The sequence below is a fragment of the Arachis stenosperma genome, chromosome 6, assembly GCF_014773155.1.
Source record: "Arachis stenosperma cultivar V10309 chromosome 6, arast.V10309.gnm1.PFL2, whole genome shotgun sequence".
Lineage (NCBI taxonomy): Eukaryota > Viridiplantae > Streptophyta > Magnoliopsida > Fabales > Fabaceae > Arachis > Arachis stenosperma.
In genome coordinates, this window is record NC_080382.1 from 10,204,347 (window position 1) to 10,227,652 (window position 23,306).

Consider the following 23,306-nt stretch of genomic DNA (forward strand, 5'->3'; position numbering starts at 1 on the left):
ATCGTCATATTATAACTGTGTTTATGTGGCGTATCTTTTGTTTTATATTAGTTGTATATTCTACCTTTACTACACATTTTAGTATAAATTGTAATGTTCGTAGTTGCCCACGTATTTTACAATACATGTTATGTTATTTGGAACGATATTTCTTATATCATGCGGAATGAATACAGTACGATACTTAACATTATTTTAGCTTTGAAAAAATTGTTTCACATTAATTATTAAACAATACATTTGGTGTATAATAGATATGGACAAAACCTATATTCTTAAGCCACGAGATAGCATAGAATATAGACGAGAACTTAATAAGTTCCTAGACTTTGCATTTGCGAATGCATCGTCGGATAACAAGATAAAGTGTCCATACCCTCAATGTGGGTTTCAATTTATGCAAACAAGAGAGGATGCGTACGACCACCTGTTGATAAAGTCCTTTCCCGCTGGCTATACTTTGTGGTTGCGTCATGGTGAGAAACCAGCTGAAGAGAGCTCTACTTACACAATGATAGTTGAGAACCCTACACCTGAGGTGAATCCATATCTTCAAATAGTGCACGAGGCATTTAACTTCACAATGCCTCCTGGAAGTGAGGAGACCACAACAGCGGATCCTGTAGAAGACGATGATATAGAGTTGTCGTACCTGTACGATGGTCCAAGTCGCGATGCACAGAATTTTTCCGACCTTCTTGCAAATGGAGCGGAGGAGTTATATCCCGGCTGCTCGAAATACTCCAAATTATCTTTCCTAGTGAAGCTTTATCACATTAAATGGATGTGTGGTGTGAGTGACAAAGCTATGTCGATGATTCTGGACTTATTGCGGGATGCATTTGAGCAAGCCAAATTTCCGTCCACTTTGTATGAAGCCAAGAAAATCATCCGAAAGTTGGGGATTGAGTATAAAAAGGTAGATGCTTGCCCGAATGATTGCATGTTGTATCGGGGTGAAGATGAGGAGGCGACGAAATGCAAGCGGTGTGGGACTTCACGATGGAAGCAGAAGACGCGAAAGGGTTCCGTTACGAAAATAAAAATACCTGTCAGAAAAAATGGAAAGCCTCTCCCAGCGAAGACTCTCCGTTACTTTACTCTTATACCACGACTGCAACGATTATTGATGTGTAGCAAAACTTCATCTGACATGTTATGGCATAAAGAGGCAGATAATAACGATGGATACTTGAGGCATTCAAGGGACGCTGAAGCATGGAAAGACTTTGATGCAAAGTATCTTTTTTTTCTAGCGATGCTTGCAGTGTTCGCTTAGTTTTAGCAAGTGACGATTTTAATCCTTTCAGAAATATGAGTATCATGTATTCTATTTGGCCTGTGATTCTTATTCCGTACAATCTTCCTCCCTGGCTATGCATGAAGCAAACATCTTTTATACTATCTATGATTATTCCCGGTCCTAAAATACCGGGTAACGACATCGATATTTATTTGGATCCCCTGGTGGATGAGTTGAAGCAACTCTGGGACGGTGTTGAAACTTATGATGCTAATAAGGGGACCATTTTCAAGATGTGTGCGGCGCTAATGTGGATTATTAGCGATTTTTCAGGGTTGAAAAATTTATCTGGGTGGAACACGTACAGTGGGTTAGCTTGTCCCACATGTAACATGGACGCTAAGGCTCATCGACTAACATTCAGTCGAAAATGGTGTTACATGGGCCATCACCGCTTCTTGAATCAGGGCCATAAATATAGAGTAGACCGGAAAAGATTTGACGGACAAGTTGAAAGCAGAGATCCACCGATGAAGTATTATGGAACAGATGTTTTAAGGCAGCAGTCTAACTTGCAAGTATCGTTTGGGAAGAACCCAACTCTGACAGCCAAAAGAAGATGTGTTGGTAAGATGCAGATCAAGATGACTCGGTTTGGAAAAAGAGGAGTGTGTTCTTTGAACTCCCGTACTGGAAGGATCACATGTTGCATCATAACCTTGACGTGATGCACATAGAAAAGAATATTTGTGACAATGTGGTCTACACTATTTTAAACGACAGCGTCAAATCAAAAGATAATCTTAAAGCTCGCAAAGATTTACAAAGCATGGGCATAAGGCCTGAATTGTGGCCGGACGAAGGTGGTAAATATCCTTCAGCAATCTTCACAATGCCGAATCCACAGAAGGATGTATTCCTGAAGACTCTATAGAACGTGGTCTTTCCAGATGGTTACTCGAGCAATATTGCTCGTTGTGTTGACATCCGGCAGCGCAAGTTGTATGGGTTGAAAAGTCACGATTGCCACATTCTAATGGAACAATTACTTCCAATTTTGGTGAAGAATGCATTGCCAAGTCCGGTATCGAATGTGATTGCGAATCTGTCCTCATTTTTCCGAGAACTCTGTGGAAAAGCTGTAAATCCTATGCAGCTTGGTGCCCTTCATAATCATGTTGTGCAAATTCTGTGTCAGATGAAAATGATATTTCCTCCATCTTTCTTCATTGTCATGGTTCACCTTATGGTGCACCTCGTTGATGAACTAAAACTTGGTGGCCCGATACATTATCGGTGGATGTATCCAATAAAAAGGTTAGCGTGCTAATAAACGCATTTAAGAATTCTTTTTCCAATTTTGTTACGTATATACTAAACGTTATGTCGTATTTATGTAAAAGGTACTTGGGACGATTGAAGCAATACGTGCGTAACAGGGCACAAGCTGAAGGCTCAATTGCGGAGGGCTATTTATCCGAGGAGATTTTGACATTCTGCTCCAGATATTTGGATAATACTGAGACTAGAATCAACCGTCCAGCGCGAGTTGACGATCGACCTGTTGATATTACAAACAATACAGGATGTACTATGTTTCCTGAAATTGGAAAACCTTCAGGGGCTGTATCACATTTTGCACTGACCCAAATGGAAAGAGATCAGGCACATCGTCATGTGCTAGTCAATTGCGAGGCCGTCGCTCCATTTATTGAGTAAGTATGCACGTGTAATCATTAAGCACGATTATAACCAATTTCAAACACTCAGTCGTTGGACTAATTTCTTGTTATGTCGTAAAGTAAATTTAGGTCAGAAACCAAGCAAAAATTACAGGATCAAACAAGGTCGCACTCTAAGATAGACCGTGTTGTGCATGCAGAATTTCCTCGCCGGTTCAAGCGTGAGGTTCGTAGAAATTTAAGCTGACCAACTTATTTGTGCACTAGAATTATTTCTTGTAAATTCCATTTTTTAATACGAACAAACTCTAATTTATGGTCCTAGGTTCCAATGGACAGTACCGTACATTCGAAAAAAATGAAGTTGCTGGCATGTGGTCCCATGCTTCAGGCAAGACGGTTTGGGGCATACAACGTCAATGGGTACAAGTTTAGAACTATCACAAAGGAAGACGGGCTAAAAACACAAAATAGTGGAGTTTATGTCTCATCCAATACAAGAAGTTATGCCAGCATGCGTGACAACAGGTGGCTGTTGGTACTTGGTAGTGTTCCATATTATGGATCAATTGTTGACATCATCGAACTGAACTACAGCTGCCATTTCACAGTGGTTTTGTTCAAATGTATTTGGGCTGATACAACTACGAGCAGAGGAATCAAAGAAGACCATCTGGGTCTTACGAGCGTTAATTTTGCTCGTCCAATTCACACCGGTGATCGAGAAGAGGATGAACCGTACATATTGGCATCAGAAGCTCAACTCGTGTACTATGTACGTGATGAAGTAGATCAAGAATGGAGTGTAGTGGTTCATGTAAAACTACGAGACTTGTATGACATGGGAGGAGAGAATGAGGATGTTGAAACTACTTTTTCTCCTCAGCCCGGGTTGAACATATCAGCAGCAGGTGACATCAGTGATTTACAGTTGACAAGGAAAGATGATATAGAAGACCCAGTAGTAGATGTTTCTGATAACATAGATTATGTGGCATAGTGAAAATATGGCAAAACATGTGCAGCATTTTTAGACTATTCGTGTGTGTTTGATAAGTTTAACAGTGTTTATGATGTACGCAATTTGCTAGTTACATTACTATCTGTGTTTTCGTATTTGAATTAAGTTTTCATTTCAAGTTGATTTTCATGAATACCACCAATTTCTTATTTCTTCCAACGATGTTTGCTTTTAAAAGTTAGTTGTCAATGCTTTGTTCTTCTCATCATCGTTGTTATTGTTCTTAACATCCGATAAAGAAAATTATGACATCGAGTAAATTTTCTTGAATTACAATATTATTATCATTGACAAATATAGTTAATATAAAATGGTGTTGTAACAGGAGAAATGAAAACGGAGGATTTCTCATCATGCTGTGCAGACACAACGTTCGCTAACAAAATGACTATAGCCTCTCCATTTTCTTCATTGGAACATGCAATTACGGTTGCCAGAGACATATGGTCCCGTAAGTTGAATGTTAGATCTTGGTTGGAGGCTTTATCAGGTCGATCTTGTTCTAATGAATACTTGGAAATGGCGAACGCATCTACTGTGCAGGTATGTTCATTAGCCGTACCCTTAAACACTTGAGTTAAACATTATTTGAAAAATAAGTTTTTTAAGTTGCTATATGCTTATTACATTTAACTAGTGATAGTTGTTCCGTTAATGCTAAAATTTGTAGAAACTTCATGAATGGGGGATCAAGGTACGAGGAGAAATTTGGCTATGTTTTGTGACATTTGTAGGTGGTAGGACATTTGAAGACATACTTGCTGAATTAAAGGTTGGAAATAAATTTCTAGCATAGAAAGTGAATTATAGAGACACAATATGTTTTACAAAATAGACCATCAACTATACATTTTATTATGGTGTAGATGCGCTTTAATAACTCGCATGGTGTTGAGTTGGAGATTGCTTCAAAAGAGGAATTGAAGTATATAGAATGTGCTATTAGAGAGCTTCTTTCCAAGAAATCTGTCCAAACTATTGACAAAGGAGACGGTAATAGTTAATTTTGTATTTATTAATTTTGAAAGTCCTCTTCCCATAATTCTGAAATTTTCTTTCCTTAATAACTAGAATGACTTTGAAGTTATCATTATCTTTTAACTAGATTTATATGTTGTTGGTTGCATGTTCTTATATTCAGTGTCAACTGAATATTCAGGCGAAATAGTTGCTGACACTCTAGATGGAGCAGACACTGATTCAGAAGATGATTTAGATGCTATCTCCTCCGGTGGATATGACATCTCTAGGGATGTTGAGCTTAATAGGGTTCCAAAAAAAGACAATAAACTTTAAATACCCAACACAGAGAAGATGCCGTACATGCTGCAAAAAGAGGTTTCGATCTGAACAAGATGCCATGATTTGGAAATGACTTATCAGATCCGTTATCACGTCACTACAGCGCTTTTTTGACAAAGTATTTTTGGCCAGATCAATACGATGTTGATGAGAAATTTTGACTCAAAACTTGTTTGTCTATTTTAGTAATTCTGATTTTTATGCTCCATTGAACTTTGTTTGAGTTAGTGAATTCGGACGTTTACTTGATTTTTATGTTACCAGTTATAGTTAAATACAAACTCAAAATGGCTGATACTATAAGGAAAAACATGATTCATAAATTTGGTTTTAGTTATTCATGTATAATTTTTTTTTAAGTAATGAATTATTTTTTATGTAATACAAAATTGAAAATTTATTTAATGCACTAATTAAGTTGCAGTATTTGAACCTTATTTTTTTATTAAATAAAAATAGCGAGAATTAGAACAGTTATAAGAAGGCAATAATGTTTATAAAAAAAATTCAAGTTAAAAAAATATTGCAGCGGTTGAAAAAAAATCGCTGCAAAACGAGTATCAATGTATTTAACAACTGAACATTTAGTAGGGATTACAGAAAAATCGATGCAAAATGAGATTATTTAACAGCGTCCCCTCAAACCGCTATAATAACCACTATAAAATGGGTACATTTTGCAGCGGTTACTGGAAAAACACTGCAAAATATGATCATTTGGTAGCATCTCCTAAAATCGCCACAAGAACTGCTGGCATATTGTATTTAGCAGCGGTTTAATAAAACTGCTATTAAATAACCGCCGCTATCTGCCGGTTTTCTTGTAGTGATATAGATTGCATCAAAATTTGTTATTGAGGCTATCGCTAGTGATGAATATTGGAAATGGAATAATCACACAACATGACAAATCAGATCATAATATGGTCTACTCTCTATATAGGCAGATACGGTGTATATAACCAAGCAAACATAGAATGTGAGCACAAAAGTTAAACTACTCACTTATTGATATTATAGTAAATATTAGTGTTAGTTTCTTATAAACATGTGGTGGCAGATTAATCTCCTGTTGGACCAAGCAATGGCATACCACATATACCGATACCATCATATATATTTCTCAATTATTAATGACAATTCTGAAGTCATGATATTATTATTCATGTATAGTCCAATAATTTGAAGTAAGTAATTAATAAAAATGCAGAAGTAGATGAGAGATTTTGTCGAATGTTTAGGCCACAAGTGGAACTTTAGCCACATGCATGCGCTGGAAAAAGGAATCTCATGGGACTATTATAATGGGGTTTTGTTTCTTGCTTGGGCGGTTTGTTCAACAAAAGTAGACTGCTTCCAACACTCATTTGCTGTTATTATAAAATCCAATACTCATTCTTTTTCACAACATATCTTCTGAACTAATTTAGATTTACTTGCCACACACACTTTGTCTTTTAAATGTTTTTTAATTAAAAAAAAATCATGCATGCGTGTATTAGAAAATAAATGAATTCAGTAAGCATTACTTACCAACAAAATAGGAGTATGTAGTTTCCAATTTGCATTTAAACTCTTCCTCTGTCATTCTCGTGTTTTTTTTCACACGTACGTAAAAGAAAGAGAAACAAAATCGTATACTACTGCTATCAAATTATCGTTTAAAATCATTGGCTTCACATAAATGGTGTAATCAAATTAAATAATCAAGTACCGTGATTATCATTGTTGCTATGTTGCTTAAACATTTAGACATGTAATTCACTTTGCGTGAGTTCAAATTGTATGTTATAATAAAGTTATACTAATGGTTGGATGATTAGTAAAGATATAATAAGAAATATTATTTATATACTAAAATTAATTAATAATATATTTATATATAAATATATATAATTTAATTTATTTTTAATATATATTTTATATTTTAATATATATTTTATATTAGCAACTGATTTTGATACAGGTAGAATAGTAAAAAAAAAATATTATCTTAAAATTAAAGCATAGCATGCGAGTATAGCCATGTGTGACAATCATGTCCGCAGAAGGTGGTAGTGGAGCCAGCACCATTCATGGGTCATATATAGAAATTAGATTTGCTATATACATATACTTTCAAGTGTCAATTGAAAAATTTAGTAACAGTTTCAACATATAAAATTTTTAAAGTGATATCATTGTTGACTTTATAATTTTTATTAATTCAAAAGAAATTAAATTCTCCTTTTTTCATGTTACAAGATTTCTTAAGAGCTTGATCCAACTTTTATGAATGTAATTAATGTGATAAAAAGAAAACTATGGCATTGAATTGAAAGCAGAGAAGAGAACAGAGTGGCAGAGTGCGCTTTTCATATAACCAAGTTGATTCTATTAGATTTTGTAACAACAGAACAAAGAAACAAGTGCAAATAAATTAAAGGCATGGCTTTCATGTGAAGCATAATCATTAAGCCAGGCATGAAGGATGAGTTGGTTAGTTAGTTGAATCATTTTTTGTTGAGAAGGGAGGCACGCAATTCGGCAACGTCGATCTCCTTGATGTTCTCGGGTTTGTAGTAGCCAGTGACAGGGTCAGGCACCCATGAAACCTTCTCTCCTTTCTCTTCCCCTGAAGAAGAAGACTTCTTGCTTCTGATGGCGCTGGACGCTCCTCCTCCCCTTCTTGCTGCTACGCTTCCTGTTGCCGTCGCAGCGTAGCCACGGGAGGCGGTGAGAGCCTTCGAGATTTGGTTTTGAAGGAGGGATGAGAGAGCCTTGGAGTTAGCGAAAGAGCGTGCCATTTCAAATTCCAAGTAACCGAGGAAAGCTTATAATCTCTCTGAATGAATAAAGAAGGAAGAGAAAAGAAGCTCTCCGCAGTTGTATTGTGATTATTTGAGGGTAGAGGCGTAGAGGGAGTGTGTATATATATAGGGTTCAGAATGAGAAGGGTCCAGGAAAGAGAATAAGGCGCGTCAAATTAACAATGATAAGACGGTAAGACCTGGTCAAAATTGGAACCTGGTAAGTCGTCTGAGGTCAATGAACCAGTGAATGAGCATGAAATGCACTTGCCGACTTGCCTTTCTTATTAGACTTGGTTTTATAAAACTTCTACTTTTCAAAAATTATAGTATCTATATTTAATAAATTAAATTAAAAACAGTTTTTAATAAATACAAACAATAATAAATATATTTAGTAAAATAATTTTTTAAAATTTAAAATATTATAATAAATATTAATATAAAAATTAAATTTAAATATTAATTAAAAAAATATTTTTTAAAATATTTTTGTGATTAAATTATATGTATTAAAATATCTTTTAATAAATTATTTTTTTAGTGATTAAATTATATTTTTACTAAAATATCTTTTAAAATATTTTGTAATAATTAAATTATTTTTTTTACTAAAATACCTTTTAATATTTTTTTGAGTGATTAAAAATCAATGCATATTATTTTAATATCAAATTAAATTTTTTTTGTGAGACTAATAGAAAAATATAAAAAAAAGTTAAACTAAACTTGTAAAATCATGTTTAGTAATATGTATTGATATCATGAGATTAACAATAAAATTTACTAAAAAAATTGTTGTTAAAAAAAATTTTGGTAAAATTATAGTTTAGTAACTAAAAAATTATTGAAGGACATCTCAATAAAAAATAATTTAATTATTAAAAAATATTTTGAAGGATATTTGAAAAAATTACAATTTAGTCACTAGAAAAATAATTTGTTAAAGAATATTTTAATAAATAAAATTTTATTAAAAAATAAATTTTTACAAAAAAATATTTTTGTAAAAAATAATTTATTTTTTCTTAACAAATAAAAAAATTGACAATAGTTAACAAAAAAATTTAAAATAAATTAATTTTTTAAAAAGTTATATGATAGAAAAATATACATTTTATAAATAAAAAATATCATTTTAACATCTTTTAAAAAAGGAAAATGAAATCTTTTTTTTAATTAATATATGAAATTATATTAAATTTTTTAATTTTAACAAATACAAATTATTTTTAAAACACTTTACTTTAAATATTTTTAAAAACATCTTTATCTTATAAAAATTATAAGCATAAGGGCAATAGGGCATAATCTTTGTAATTTATAAAAAAACATTAAGTACTTCTTAAAAAGAAACTAAACGAACTCCTATTTGAGTTCTAGTTCCAGAGAAGGCCGGGCCCCACAACTTGCCTTGTCAATTAGTTCCAGTGCAATGCAACTAATACTAATGCAACATCCGTGAATTACTAGGTATATAAGGTAGTAGAGTCATCCACTTGCATCCCAATTCGTTTCTATCGCAATCGTGCTTTCCTCTTACATTCATGTGCATGAACCACCGAAAGCCTGCCTACCCAGCTAATAGCCACTTATAACGGCAAAATTCGCAATTGTCACCATCCATCTATACACGTTCTTAGAACCTTCTCAATAATTCTCATCTCTGCTCATCGTTACTAGAAGCAAAACCCCTTTTACACGCACTTATTAGTTTCCAGTTCTGCGCGTCAAAATCAAAATAAATGATAAAAACCGCATACAAAAAATCTAGAATCATCGAATAATAAAAGGTATAAAATAATCAAACAATTTGACCGCGTCGACATCACAAGTTTCATATTAGTAGGCTATATTAGTAGGCTATTAGCTTGCATTCTCTGTGATACAAAAGTCAAATTATAATTTATAATAGTTACGCATCCCAAGTTGGGTTTAACGTGAGTTCGTAATTGGACTCATATTGGGCCAACAAAACGTAATATAATAAAAATCCAGTTAGGGAGGCCCATATGACCCGGGTGGAAAAGCCCAGTGGTTTTGTTACTCAGCTTGGTTGTTGTGTTGGCTATTCATGGTGGCTTCGAGCACCGTCTCCGGCAGCGGCTCTAGCCTTAGGGTTTTACCATCTTCGCTCCTCACTTTCTTTTCCATCGGAAACAATCGAAATCGCAGGTGAAACAAAATGTCTGAACCCAATGCGATCGCTGAAATCCCTCAGAACATGACCATCTACATCAACAACCTTAACGAAAAGATTAAGCTTGATGGTACCTCACCTTCTATTCTGTTTTTGCACTTTTCATTCACGCATTTCCACTCTTTGTTCGATTTCAATTTCAATTTTCCTTCTTTTTTCTTGTTCCCTTCAGAGTTGAAGAAGTCGTTGCATGCTGTTTTCTCTCAGTTCGGGAAGATACTGGAAGTGCTAGCGTTCAAGACTCTGAAGCACAAGGGTCAAGCTTGGGTGGTGTTTGAGGATGTTAATTCTGCTTCCAATGCTCTTAGACAAATGCAAGGTTTTCCCTTCTACGATAAGCCAATGGTACCAGCTTCTTCCTTCAGTTCAGCTTTGATTTTTTTTTTCTTATTTTGGTATATTTCGGTTTGTTACCTGTACTGAGTGCGTAGCTGTAATTTTCGTTTGATTCGCTTCTGAACTTTTGATTTTACTGTTTGGCGTGCTTCGGAATTCTGAGAGCACTTTTGGAAATACTATACACTAGATTATTCATTCAATTTGCATGACATTGCTCATCCCTTGTGATGAGTGGCAATATTGGCTATCAGTTTTGTTATTTAATCAGTAGAAGCAGTTCCCTAAACCAATTAGGAAGAGCTTTAATTGGACCAGCCCTGTATCTTAGAAAGAAATAATCCATGACACTGAGAAAAATTGATGCTAAGAAATGGCCGAGTACAGTATATCAATATTTGTTCTGTAGGTATCTCAGCTATCATAATTTACTAGGAGTCTAGTCAGTGGTTTACCATTTTAAAATAAACCAACACTAGGGTTTGGGGCCTTGTAGATAAATCCTATTCACTTTCAGTCCCAAAGGAATGTTATCACAATTAATTTTATTAAACAAGCCTCCATGAAAAGTTCATGAATCAAATCTGATTTTAGATTCATCTAGCAACAGATGAATATATTTCTGTTAGTGGTTATATAGTGAATTTCTCGCTCAAATGCCATAAAAAACTATTTGCTGATCATGTATCAGTTTGTCTTGGAATTTATCTTGAGAAATGGATATTATCGAAATTACACATGGCATTAAAAAAAAGATTGTTTTGTTGTTTTCTTTGTGGAAAATGAAACAAATTTGTTCAAGCAACTTGCATGTTCTTTTACTTCACCTCCTTAGTTTCTGCTGCTGATTTAGATACGTTATAGTTTACTCTGTTCCTGTCAATGTTTTAGAACTTATTCTTCTGCAAGAAATTGAAATATTTCAACGTATGCAGAAAATACAGTATGCAAAGACTAAATCAGATATAATAGCAAAAGCTGATGGTACCTTTGTCCCGAGAGAAAAACGGAAGAGGCATGATGACAAAGGTACAACACTCTCCTAGTTCTCTATTATGTTTTATGGATATTATATACTTTAATTTTGAAACTTTATGGCCGTAAAAACCTAAATTTAAAACTCAGGCATCTAAATGTAGTTATTAAATTTCACAAAATAGTGAACCTTTTTTTAAAAAGAAACCTAAAAAATAAGCAAAGAACTGGATTCCTCTAGTTTTGACTTCTGAGAAATTGGGATGGATCAAAGCGTTTGCTGACAAGCTTGTGTAAAATTTGGCCATAGCAGTTTGTATATGCACAGTCAAGAGTTGCATTTAGATGCGGAAGGAATTTTTATGAAAATGACTCTGATACATTATGATGCAGGCAAAAAACGGAAGGACCATGTTGATCCTGGTTTAGCTGGAATGGGCGTAAATCCAGCATATGCTGGTGCCTATGGTGCAGCTCCTGCTGTAAGTTTCCTCACTTTCTTGTTTATTTTTTAGTCAATGATCATGTAAAAAACCTACTAGTTTTCTAGTGACTAGTTTCACCTCAATTTACCAATTTCATTCGTGGTGTGAAACTAGCTGCATGATTTCTAAGACTAGAATATGGGTTGGTCATGTTTTGTAGAAAATTGAACCGAATCAGGAAAATTTTCTTCTTTGGTTTTCCTGGAAAATATATTGTTGGTTAAAGTGGGAGGAAAGAGATTATTGTCATTGCTTGAAAGTCAGAAGAGATGACATGCTGAAGCATGAACAATGTGTTTCATTGTGTTCCTGATCACCATGTCTACTTAGTTGGTTTTACTTTTATTTTATACTCTTTTTTCTAATATTGCTACTATCCCAGGTATCGTATCCAGGTGGTGCAAAATCTATGGTACCCGAGGCTCCTGCCCCACCAAACAATATTCTCTTCATTCAAAATCTACCCAATGAGACAACTCCCATGATGCTGCAAATGCTCTTTCTTCAATATCCTGGTTTCAAGGAAGTTAGGATGGTGGAAGCGAAGCCAGGAATTGCATTTGTGGAATATGGAGATGAGATGCAATCAACTGTAGCAATGCAGGCCCTACAAGGTTTCAAGATAACACCACATAACCCGATGTTGATAACTTATGCCAAGAAATAGATTAGCGGTTTCTTCAACTTGTGGTGTGAAAATGGCGTCTTATATCTTCAAAGTAGAATTGTTAATTCATCTCATACGTTATGTATCTGCATAATTGATGTTTACCCTAGGCAGCCATGTTTCTTGTATGATTGTAGTTAGGGTGATGACTTCTACATTGAAAAAATTTCGTATTCAATACATCCCTTTCTGGTTCAAATTTAACAGTTACAAAATTACTTCACCTTGTCGAAGTTTTATTGGTATTGTATTTGTGCCATCTTATGAAGGCTCGTCTTTAGTGGCCAAGTCAACAACCATTTGGATTTTGGTGATCCTCCTTGAAAGCTTCCTCAAGTTTTAGCATAAACACTAATACCAGTGGGAAAAATAACGATTTTGAGCAAGGGTACACACAACATGCTTGCGTATGCATTATATATGAAAATATACTCTTACCCTAATGCTCCTATTCTGGCCTAGTGGCCTGTATTGAAATATTTGTGAGTGTTTAAATTGTTCACATTTCATTTTGGCTAAATGGAATTCCTTAATGCACTATTGCCATTCCTGTTTAAAAAAGACTTACTGTGAATTGTGATATTGTATTGGAGCCAAGGGTAATGTAGACACACTACTTAAAATCGTATATCTTTATTCTTTTATTAAATAGACATTTCCTAATGGTTTAATACTTTAATTGGGCTAGTTAATCTGAGTGTTGTATTTCAAATACCAATACTTGAATAGCAGAAAGGGAAAACAGAACTGGGTGATGTTTGTCAAAAAGAGAGTGTATGTGTATGTATGTGGCAATGATAAGTACCTTGTTTTTGTTTTTTTCACTTTAGCATTGAAGACTTAATGAGTTCCCAAATTTAATGGACAAGGGAGAAGCCTTTTTTGTTTGATTGCTGTTCCTTTCTCCGAAGCATAGTGGAAAAACAGACATGAATTGCTGTAGAAATTTAGCTGTTTGGGAGGCATGATTGAGTTTCAAAAAGCCTTTGAATAATGGGTGTGTGTGTGACCAAATAAAGCTTTCACTGCATACCAAATGCAGGACGCACACGCCAATATTTAAGTCCCTTAGATTTGATAATGACCTCAGCCAGAATCTATGTTCTTCTTCCACAAGATAGACATAGAGGTAGAGAGGCATGGCCATTTCAAAGTGGTAACAGTTCCAATCCATCTTTTGTATCACACTAAAAGTACCCTTCCTTACATGGACATCACACGTAAGTATCCCTTATCAAATTTTAGGCATGCAAGCACTCTTTCACTTTTGGCTTTTGTTTTTTTAACCTTTGGCCTTTGCTTTGAGCACATTATTTCAACTTGTATGGCAATGGCAGTGGGTGACCGATTCACCAAATCCAAATAATGATGGCCAAGCTTACATGAGTGTGTCGTGTGAGCCATGTAATGTATGTATGACACTCTCTTAAATCCATATTTAACCTATTCTCCCACGCCACTGGTTTTTCTCATTCTCTGCCGCAATATAATTATCTGCTATCAACAGAACATAGTCGTCACCCATCACCAATAATTATATGTGGGTTATACAAAGAATTAAAATCTTTCATTAACACCCCAAGAGACATGAAATATTATTTAAGGCCAAATAAATACAAAAATATTAAGAGACACAAAAGTTGTTGTTATTATAGGACATAGATAAAAGGCGTAACTTTTATATTTATAATTTAACAGTATTAAAATAATAATATGTGCTGATCCAACAATGATTATGTTTGCTGAAAACCAAGTTTGCCTGGTGTGGAAGTTATGTGTCCTTCACTGTTAGTATTCACCCCATATTCATTGCTTTACCATATTTTTTTCTTTCCCTTTTTCTTCTGCAGGTTAAGTGTTTGAAATTCTTGCAGTTGTAGCCTCTGTTAAACCACCAAAAACTTTGGGGGAAAAGGGCAAAGACCCTATTGTATATAGGGAATGATATCTACCTAGGGAGAACCTCTCTTACTCTCTCACAAACACAAACACATGCCATACTCAAAAACTTGCGCCCAACACGCAAAGCCTACGTGCACTCATACATTATTCTTCTCCTCCTGCTGCTTGCACCATCCAATTCTATGCAAAGGGAAATTAAAGATGCAAGCCACTTACATGTGTATATGCATGGTGGGACCCATCAAAGGCTGCCATTGGAGTTAGTACAAATGGAAAAACAAGTGGCCTAAGTGTCTTTGTTCAAGTGAGAGTGAGAGTGAGAGTGAGAGAAGAACCTCAAATGAACAAAGGAGTTGTTGGCTTTTTTATGATATTAAAGCAGACATCACTCATTTTGGGTTTCCTTCGATATCCCTTCTTTGAATTTCTGTGTGTACTTGCCATCATGCTTTGCCAGACTCCCTTTCTTTTCTCTCTTCTCAGCAACCTCAATTCACTCATTGCTTCTCTAAATTACCACCTATAAATACCCACCCTTCTCTCACTGTTTTTCTCACTTCAAACTAAACGAGTATGCTTTCTAAGTTCTAATGGATGACAAACTCCTTGTTGGAGAAGCAGGGCACGTGCAAATTCTCTTCACACATTCTTCCGAATGCCATTGATGAACACTTTGCACGCGCTCCCCTTCTCCAACACGGGTTTCTCACCCCTTAATATGTGTCTGAGGTAATTGCTCTCTTTCTCTCTTTCTTTCTATCTTTCTTTCTTTCTTGTTATGTATAAAACACCAGAGGTGGCTCTTTTCTGTGTGTATCAACAGAATCTGAACTTGAAAAATTCAATGGAGACTTGAACTGAAAGTTATTATCTTGATAAACGCAACAACTAATTCAGAATTATTATATAATTAAGAAATTAAGAATGCATGCTCGCGTATTACTTAACGATATGCATTAGCAAAATGATAACCATGGATTCATCATGAATTAAAATGATCAATGAATTATGACCTGATGAAAATTAAATTGATGTCTGTAAGCAGTTAGAGAAAATGATTAAACTATATGTGTAATTCTTATATACCCATAAATTTAATATGTTATCTTTAAATACAAGCAAATTTTGAGAAGAATAATAATAAAAGAACGTACACATGTAGATAGACAGTAGACACGTAAATAAATATTTTTGAAACCCATAAATAATTTGATGTATTTTAAATCAAGTTAGTAAGACATTTTTAGTATGCATGTACTAAAATTGATGGGTTAAATTTGTATGTACAAAAATTTCTCTTATTATATTTATGTGAGAAATAAATAATGTAAGCTTTAGTAAACAAATATTTATTTATTATATTATTTTAAAACTTATACTTTAAGAATATTTATTAAGATAAACATAGTATTTACTATATCACTCAATCTCACACTTATTGTATAAATAGTCACAAAAAAAGGTTTATTATATAAAAAATAACCAAGCTCACATGTGACATGTTTTGGAAAAACAGAAAGACAAGAATATTCCCGTAAAATAAAAAATATAAAAACCTTACATAACTGTAAATAAAACCACTTAACAGTATGAACTGTAGATGATAAGCTAATAATAGAATATTGACATTTTAGTTTTAATAGATTTATATTTGTAAAAAAGATTTCGAAAGCTAGCAAAAATAAAGACATGCATTATTGATGAGGTAAATATTATTTTAATCTAGCAAAATGTACTACGAATGAGGATGAGATATATTGTAAAAAAAAATTTAAAATTAAAGTATAATACTTTATTTAAAAAAATGAAATATTTTTCTTAGACATAAATAATTTTAGAATATATATATATATATATATATATATATATATATATATAAAATGCAAATGACAAAAAAATTTTGAAATTAAAAACTGTCAAGATATCAAATTTTACTTTTACCTATGTTCTTTTTAGACATTTTTCAAATAATTAAGCAAATGTTTTTTAAAAAAATTGAATGAAAAGCATAAACTTTTGTCATTTATTAAAAGAGTTTAATTTTAATATATTAATTATATAAAATATTTTATATAATTATCATTAAATTTATTTTTTAAATGACTATTTACATTATCAAAATTATTATTGCTGGTTACGTAACTGGATGCACCGATAAATCTACTTAGTGCATTAAAATAAAATTTAAAAATATAAAAAGATAATAATTTAATGGAGAGATTTAATCATTTTAGTTAGCGAAGTAGGGTTGTAGTGTGAGTGAGGAAGAGGATTGCCTCCAAAGTAACCGCCATTCCTCAGAAACCCCCTCGCGGAGGCGCAGCCATGCCGGTAACCAAGCGGAAGCACAGGGACGAAACCAGCCACCGCAGAGGCCACTCCAAGCCCAGCAGGAATGCCAAGAAGAAGAAGAAGACGGGCCCTCGTTTGCCCTCCTCGTTGCAGAAGCAGCTGGAGCGCTTAAACCCTACCGCTCCCATTGAAAGCGACCAAGATATCGATTCAGCTGACGGTGACGCCGCAGAACGCGATCTTCTCCCTCATGATTTTTACGAGTATGAGGAACAACAGGCCGAGGAGGAGTCCAAGAGGAACAAGCGCTACGATCCTGGTTCCGTCGATAACCTCCAGCTCCCTATTGACCGTTCTGATGAATCCGAGGTAAATAAGTAAATTAATCTGAGAAATTATTTTATTTCTGATTCATTGTTTGCGAGTTTTGAATCTATTAATTGTGCACCTCATTGTATGCATTTTTTTGTGATTCTGTGAATTTGTTCATTGACATTGATTTGTCATGATCCTGTTGAAATGCTTTTAGGATGTTATCGTTAGTTCATTGGTTTGGTGATTGACAGATTGGTGAATTTAATCATTGGACTAATCCTCTTTGTGCTGGTTCATAGTCATTTACGTGTTCATTTGTATTCTTAGGATGAGAGTATACAATCTGATGATGATAACGAGGATGATGATGATGATGATGGGTTGAAAAGGACTGGAGGTGCTGCTGATGATGATTCTAGCGAGGAAGGTGATGGAAGGCATACAAGGATGTTACAAGGAATTACTGGTATGCCAAGTGAGGCTTTTGAAGGTAAGAAAATTGCATTATATTTATTTTTTTAAAAAAGACAAGTCTGGTGCTGGCATATTAGATGGGAATGACATTTGACTTTAGCTAGAAGCTTTTCTCCTCCAAGAACTGTTTAGGCTTGATGCATTCACATGTAGGGAACCACTCTGCTGTTTATCCAAAGTCTAGCATTTTATTTTTCAGAAGTTTGATTGTGAGTCTTGTCCAAAATGCAGGCAAGAAGAAGAGGAAGATGAAAGATGATGTTATACCAGAGCTATATCCGGAGTCTGAATATAATCCTAGTCGTGATGTTGTGGATGGTGATGGACAAATTAGCATCGATGACCTTTTGAATCCTCTTCAGGATAATCCTGGTTTTGGAAAACTTAGGAAAAGAATACAACAAATTGAGAACAATTCTAAACCTATACATGCACCGCTTCGAACGGCAGATCAAGCAAAGGTGGAGAGGAAGGTAGCTTATGAAATATCAAAGAAAGAGGTCACGAAGTGGCAGCAAATTATTCAGAGAAATAGAGAAGCACCAACTCTTTTATTTGATGAGAATGTAGATTTAGGGTTTTCAACTGTAGGGGCAATAGCTTCTGAATTTGAACCCAGAACTGAATTTGAGAGGAAAATGGCTGCACTAGTTTCTGATGACAAAGTTATGGAAGCTCATAAAATGGATGGTTCTAGGCTTCTTGAGATGAACATGGTAATGTTGTTGTCGATATAGGGCCAAGTATTAGGTTTATGTCATTTCAATTGTTAAATGTAGTTCATGATGCTTTACAGGTCTCTGTTGAAGAAGAAAAGGATAGGCAAAGCCGTATTGCTAAAATGCGGAGCCTTCTTTTCCGTCATGAAATGAAGGCAAAGCGTATCAAAAAGATCAAGTCCAAAACATATCATCGTTTGTTGAAGAAAGATAAATTGAAGAGCGAAGTTTCTAAGATTCAAATGGACCCTGAAGCTGCTAAAGAATTTGCCATGAAACAAGAGCGCCTGAGAGCTGAGGTATAACATCATCCCTCAAGAAAGAACATTTTTTTTAAATAAATAGTTTATCAATTGATCAATTAGAAGAGGAAAATTGGTGTCTATTAACTTATTTAATATCATCATGCTGGTTCTTTGATTATTTATTCCGTTAAAACATCCAACTTGAGGAGGATGCATATATCTTTGCATTATGTTACTTTTTAATCCTCGATTTACCAACTTGCTACAGGAGCGTATGACACTCAAACACAAAAACCAGAACCGGTGGGCTAAGCGTATCTTAACACGTGGTTTGAACAGCCAAGATGAAGGAACTCGTGCTGCCATAGCTGAACAACTTCAAAGGCATGCTGAACTGACAAGAAAAATGCACTCTATGAAGGATAGCAGCAGCAGCAGTGATGATAGCAGTGATGAGGATGCTGGAGATTCTGGTTCTGATCAGGATATGGCTTCCAAGGTTTTGAGAAAAGCAATAGAAAAGACAAAGAAAGTGATAGATGAAGATAATGAAACTCCCAAGTCCGGGTTGCTTTCTCTTCCTTTCATGGTAATTATACATTGGTTCTTAATTTTTCTTCAAAGAATTATTTTGTAATGTAACCTTTCATGAAATGCTAGTTATTCAATTATTTATTGTATTAAAACATCCAACTGTGAGGAAGATGCATTTATCTATGTTTTAAATTTTTCAGTTAGGAGGTTTTCTTATTAATATGCTGTATCATCCCCCCCCCCCCCCCCCCCCCCCCCCCCGCGGTTTTCTCTGCTTTAGAGGCGTGGATTGGAGAAGAGAAAAGAGGCAGTTGTTGAAGAAGCCAACCTTGCTCTTCAAGAATACAATGATTCCAAGAATAAGCTGGAGAACTCTGTTGGCTCAGAAGAACCAGAAACCACTTCTATCAGTGGCAGAAGAGTGTTTGGAGCATCTAAAACCCATATCTCTGATGCAGGTAATAAGGTGAAATCAGATTACAATTACGGTGGCAGTGACGGTGAGGATGACATAAGGGCCAGTAAAAATGGCAATATAGAGACTGGGGGAAGTAATATTTTGCAGAAAGATGTGAACAGTGATGCAGTCTTGATTCAAGAAGACACTGATAATCATCAGGAATCTGTATTTAAGGTGATGAAATTCCCAGTTTTTGGACCTATTCTAAACTTTGTTGCTTGATCATTAAATTTGATACGTTGCATTTTTTTATTGCAGGACTTTAATGAGATTGTAAAAAATCCTGGGCCAAAAACGACATATGAAGTTTCCTTATTTGTATCAGATACATGGAAAAAGGTTTGAATGCTTTTTAGATCATGTTGTGTTTTGAAAATTGATATTTCTAGTATCTTTTTATGATGTAAAAATTTTGTATAATTTATTGGAATTATGTACTGATGGACTTATGATGAGCAGGCTAAAAACAGAAATGAAGGCGGCACAAATTGCAAGAAGTCTGCAATTGCTGCAGGACCCGTTAGGCAAGATATAAAAGTATGAATTATAAACTATTTACATTTGTTTAAACATATAAGCAATATTGTTGATATAGCCTGATTTATTTGTATATTTATTTTGGTTTCCTAGGATACTGTAAAAGAAGCTGAAGAGGATAGTGATACAGATAGTGAAGGACAGATGGTTGACGGAATTCTGACTGCTGGTTCCAATCTATCTTATGAGCTTCCTTCTCAGGAAGAGCTCATTCGGCAAGCTTTTGCGGGGGATGATGTAGAAGATGAGTTTGACAAGTATAAGATGGAGATTCTCAATGAAGAAAATCCCGAGCCAGAAAAGCCTGTATTACTTCCTGGCTGGGGGCAATGGACGCATGTACAGAAAAAGAAAGGTTTACCATCTTGGATGCTGAAAGAGCATGAAAATGCCCAGAAAAAGAGGGAAGAAGCTATTAAGAAGAGAAAGGATGCTCGGCTAAAAAATGTGATAATCTCTGAAAAGATAAATAAGAAGGTTAGTGGCACTATTGTCCAGTAATATATTTTTTTTCACAGAGCTCTCTGGTTATAGTTGCTCTATCTTTCAGTAGAACTTCACGTTTTTCAGACCTTCTGTTTCACGATTTAGTGATTGAATCCTATAGCTAGCTACCATTTGCATTTTGCTCCCGGTTATGTGCTGACTAGGTTCATGCTTATTGTTTTCAATTGTGTGGCATTAATGATTCAATCATGATGATTGAGGTTTCAATCTTATGTTTCCTTTTGGATATGGCAGGCTGAGAAACTCCACACAAAAGCATTGCCGTTTCCTTTTACTTCTAAAGAGGCTTTTGAACAGAGCATGCGTGTCCCCATTGGACCAGAATTTAACCCGGCAACTGCAATCGGACCTCTTACCCGGCCTGAAGTAAGTGTTGTCATTGTTGAATTTCTCGAATGCTGTAGTATCATGCTGTTCTTTGAAGTGGTGACCAGAGAACTATTTGAAAAATAGCTGTAAGATGCATTATGTGTTCCTTTCTCTCTCTCATATTGAAACAACTATTGTATGTGCAGGTGGTGAAGAGACCAGGTGTTATCATAAAACCAATAGAGTTTGAGGAAGTGAATCCACATGGAAAACCAGAGCAACGGGGTGGAGATAAGCATAGATCCAAGAAAAATAAAGGCAGTGGTGGCAGATCCATGAAGAAAACAACGGTTTAGTGTAAAATTTAATCGTCAGGGAGTTTTGATTCCGTTCCCTGTTCAATTTATTATTTCAATTTTTCAGTATCTAGGAGTACAATACAATGAATGTAGTGATGTATTTTCCGAGTTAAAAAAGGAAGAGCCCTATACAAAGAGAAACAGAAGAGGGGGAGGTGGGGCGGGAAATATCTCGTGTATTATTTATTTATTTAGTTAAACTTTTTCCATCTAATGCTTAATGAGAATTTTACTTATTTGTAATTATGTATTACACTGCATGCTTTGGTAAAGAATCTGTTATCCATCTAAATGTCAAACGACTTTAAGGCTATGCTATGCCCTAAATTAGACAGATCTGGTATCATGTTTTCGATATATTTAGCCTTTACCGTTTCGAGGGTTTAAAATTTAGGATATAGTTTAGAATTTTAAATTTAAGGTTTAAGATTAAAATATAAGATTTAAGATTTAGAATTTAGTGTTTAAGAGACTGATGGCAGTGGACAGTGGTTACTGGAGAGTGATCACAGGTGGCTAGTGGGTGGCAATTGTCATGAAATTATTCATTTTAAAAGTTTAAGTTGATACTAGAAAAGATAATATTAATGATTATATTTCTAATACTTGTTTTCAAGCACGAAATTTTTTTTTGGATTTGCTTGTTTTCGCATATTTTTTTTCTTTTATTTGTCTTATACTAATTTTTTTATTTTTGGATTTCACCAAAAATCGAATTTAAGATCTTTCAGAATTTAGAGTTTTTATATTATGTCATGAAATTATTTATCCTAAAATGTCATGAAATTATTTATCCTAAAAATTTAAACTAATAGAAAGTAATATTAATGAATATATCTCTAATAGCAGTATTAGAGGATTGCTAACAGTGATTGGAGGATTGTTGGCAGTGAGAGGAAAAATATGGTGGTGGTGGATTAAGAGTGGTGTTAGGACTTAGGAGGAAGAAAAAGAAAAAAAAAAGATAGAAAAGGGAAATTATAAATATAAACAAATTACAAAAAGTTTGTTGAAAGTAGTTGCTAAAATTTAGATTTTTAGTTGGACTCGACGAAAACATATTTATTTGGTTCTTCGTTGATTAATTCAACAAAAACATTTGCTATCCAAACAAGTATTATGGGGCTGGATGATGGGTAGGTTATAGCTTCATTTAAGGAAGAAAGCAAAGTCAAAACAACGAATCGAAGTTTCTAAAATCTGAAGTATTTAACTCAGCTTTTTATTTTGTCAAACTCTTATTGCCAATAGAGTAAAAAAAAAAAAAATGCTTACAAATTAAACATGTTAAAATTTTATGGTGAGTTACATGACCAATGACAAAGTTATTTAGTCTAGTCAGTCTAATAGTTTTCTGATACAATAAAAATTAGTTGAAGAAAAATAGAAAAGATGCATAAGAAAAAAAAAAGACTTGATTAAATTTGGTTACAAAAATAATTTGTTTAACTAATCTTTCTCAAAATCTTAATATACTGAATGCGTTAAAAATGTTTCTTTTATTTAACAAGTATCTTTTAACGCCACATTCACAACAAATTTTCTAATCTTGTAACTTAATGTTGTGTTCCTGATTATTTTGACAGGATTCCGTTGCCAGAACAAATGAGAGTTAAGATAGATTGGGAAAGTAATAATATAATTAGACAACGGAAAATGTGAAATCCGTAGCTTTTTTTTCTCCCATAAATCATAATGCCTGTACCAAATGCGTTAAGGTGGTTTGACAAGAAAGGAGAAAAAGGTTGTCCATTTTCGGCCACTTTGAGCTTCTAGTACAGAAAGCTACAGTGACAACTATGGGGTTTCCACATTCAATCAGGACCTACAAAAATTAATAGTTATCATTCTCTCAATGCAAGAAAAGTGGGTAGAAGGAGCAGGACCACCTATAGAGAAGAAGATGCATACGTCAAAGGCGGTGTGGTTTGACCAATTTGCTTGCACTTTCCA

General features: G+C 34.4%; 6 protein-coding genes across 7 annotated transcripts; 5 read left to right on the plus strand and 1 right to left on the minus strand.

Moving 5' to 3' along the window:
- The first annotated feature begins 256 nt into the window (after positions 1-256).
- LOC130933639 (uncharacterized) lies at positions 257-1,279 on the plus strand. The gene has a single exon (XM_057863263.1). It carries the CDS (start codon positions 257-259, stop codon positions 1,277-1,279), a length of 1,023 nt encoding a protein of 340 aa, XP_057719246.1.
- A 44-nt stretch (positions 1,280-1,323) lies between these two features.
- Positions 1,324-3,925, plus strand: LOC130933641 (uncharacterized). Its single transcript, XM_057863264.1, has 6 exons — positions 1,324-1,870; positions 1,981-2,109; positions 2,194-2,560; positions 2,647-2,958; positions 3,055-3,151; positions 3,251-3,925. Exons 1-6 carry the CDS (start codon positions 1,324-1,326, stop codon positions 3,923-3,925), a joined length of 2,127 nt encoding a protein of 708 aa, XP_057719247.1.
- Positions 3,926-4,246: 321 nt separating this feature from the next.
- LOC130936802 (uric acid degradation bifunctional protein TTL-like) lies at positions 4,247-5,547 on the plus strand. Of its 2 annotated transcripts, none has more exons than XM_057866953.1 (4): positions 4,247-4,489; positions 4,617-4,718; positions 4,813-4,939; positions 5,088-5,547. In XM_057866953.1, exons 1-4 carry the CDS (start codon positions 4,277-4,279, stop codon positions 5,240-5,242), a joined length of 597 nt encoding a protein of 198 aa, XP_057722936.1. In that variant the 5' UTR covers positions 4,247-4,276; the 3' UTR covers positions 5,243-5,547. The 2 variants fall into 2 exon arrangements, with proteins under 2 accessions (XP_057722936.1, XP_057722937.1); XM_057866954.1 differs by having other exon boundaries at positions 5,106-5,547.
- Positions 5,548-7,599: 2,052 nt separating this feature from the next.
- On the minus strand, positions 7,600-8,146 carry LOC130936021 (indole-3-acetic acid-induced protein ARG2-like). Its single transcript, XM_057865986.1, has one exon. It carries the CDS (start codon positions 8,032-8,034, stop codon positions 7,741-7,743), a length of 294 nt encoding a protein of 97 aa, XP_057721969.1. The 5' UTR covers positions 8,035-8,146; the 3' UTR covers positions 7,600-7,740.
- A 1,420-nt stretch (positions 8,147-9,566) lies between these two features.
- On the plus strand, positions 9,567-12,904 carry LOC130936805 (U1 small nuclear ribonucleoprotein A). Its single transcript, XM_057866959.1, has 5 exons — positions 9,567-10,307; positions 10,410-10,582; positions 11,509-11,602; positions 11,942-12,030; positions 12,416-12,904. Exons 1-5 carry the CDS (start codon positions 10,223-10,225, stop codon positions 12,698-12,700), a joined length of 726 nt encoding a protein of 241 aa, XP_057722942.1. The 5' UTR covers positions 9,567-10,222; the 3' UTR covers positions 12,701-12,904.
- A 3,940-nt stretch (positions 12,905-16,844) lies between these two features.
- LOC130935756 (uncharacterized) lies at positions 16,845-21,645 on the plus strand. The gene is made up of 11 exons (XM_057865638.1): positions 16,845-17,263; positions 17,537-17,699; positions 17,915-18,399; positions 18,480-18,701; positions 18,916-19,236; positions 19,462-19,815; positions 19,900-19,980; positions 20,101-20,178; positions 20,272-20,655; positions 20,920-21,051; positions 21,201-21,645. Exons 1-11 carry the CDS (start codon positions 16,928-16,930, stop codon positions 21,348-21,350), a joined length of 2,706 nt encoding a protein of 901 aa, XP_057721621.1. The 5' UTR covers positions 16,845-16,927; the 3' UTR covers positions 21,351-21,645.
- Positions 21,646-23,306: the final 1,661 nt, after the last annotated feature.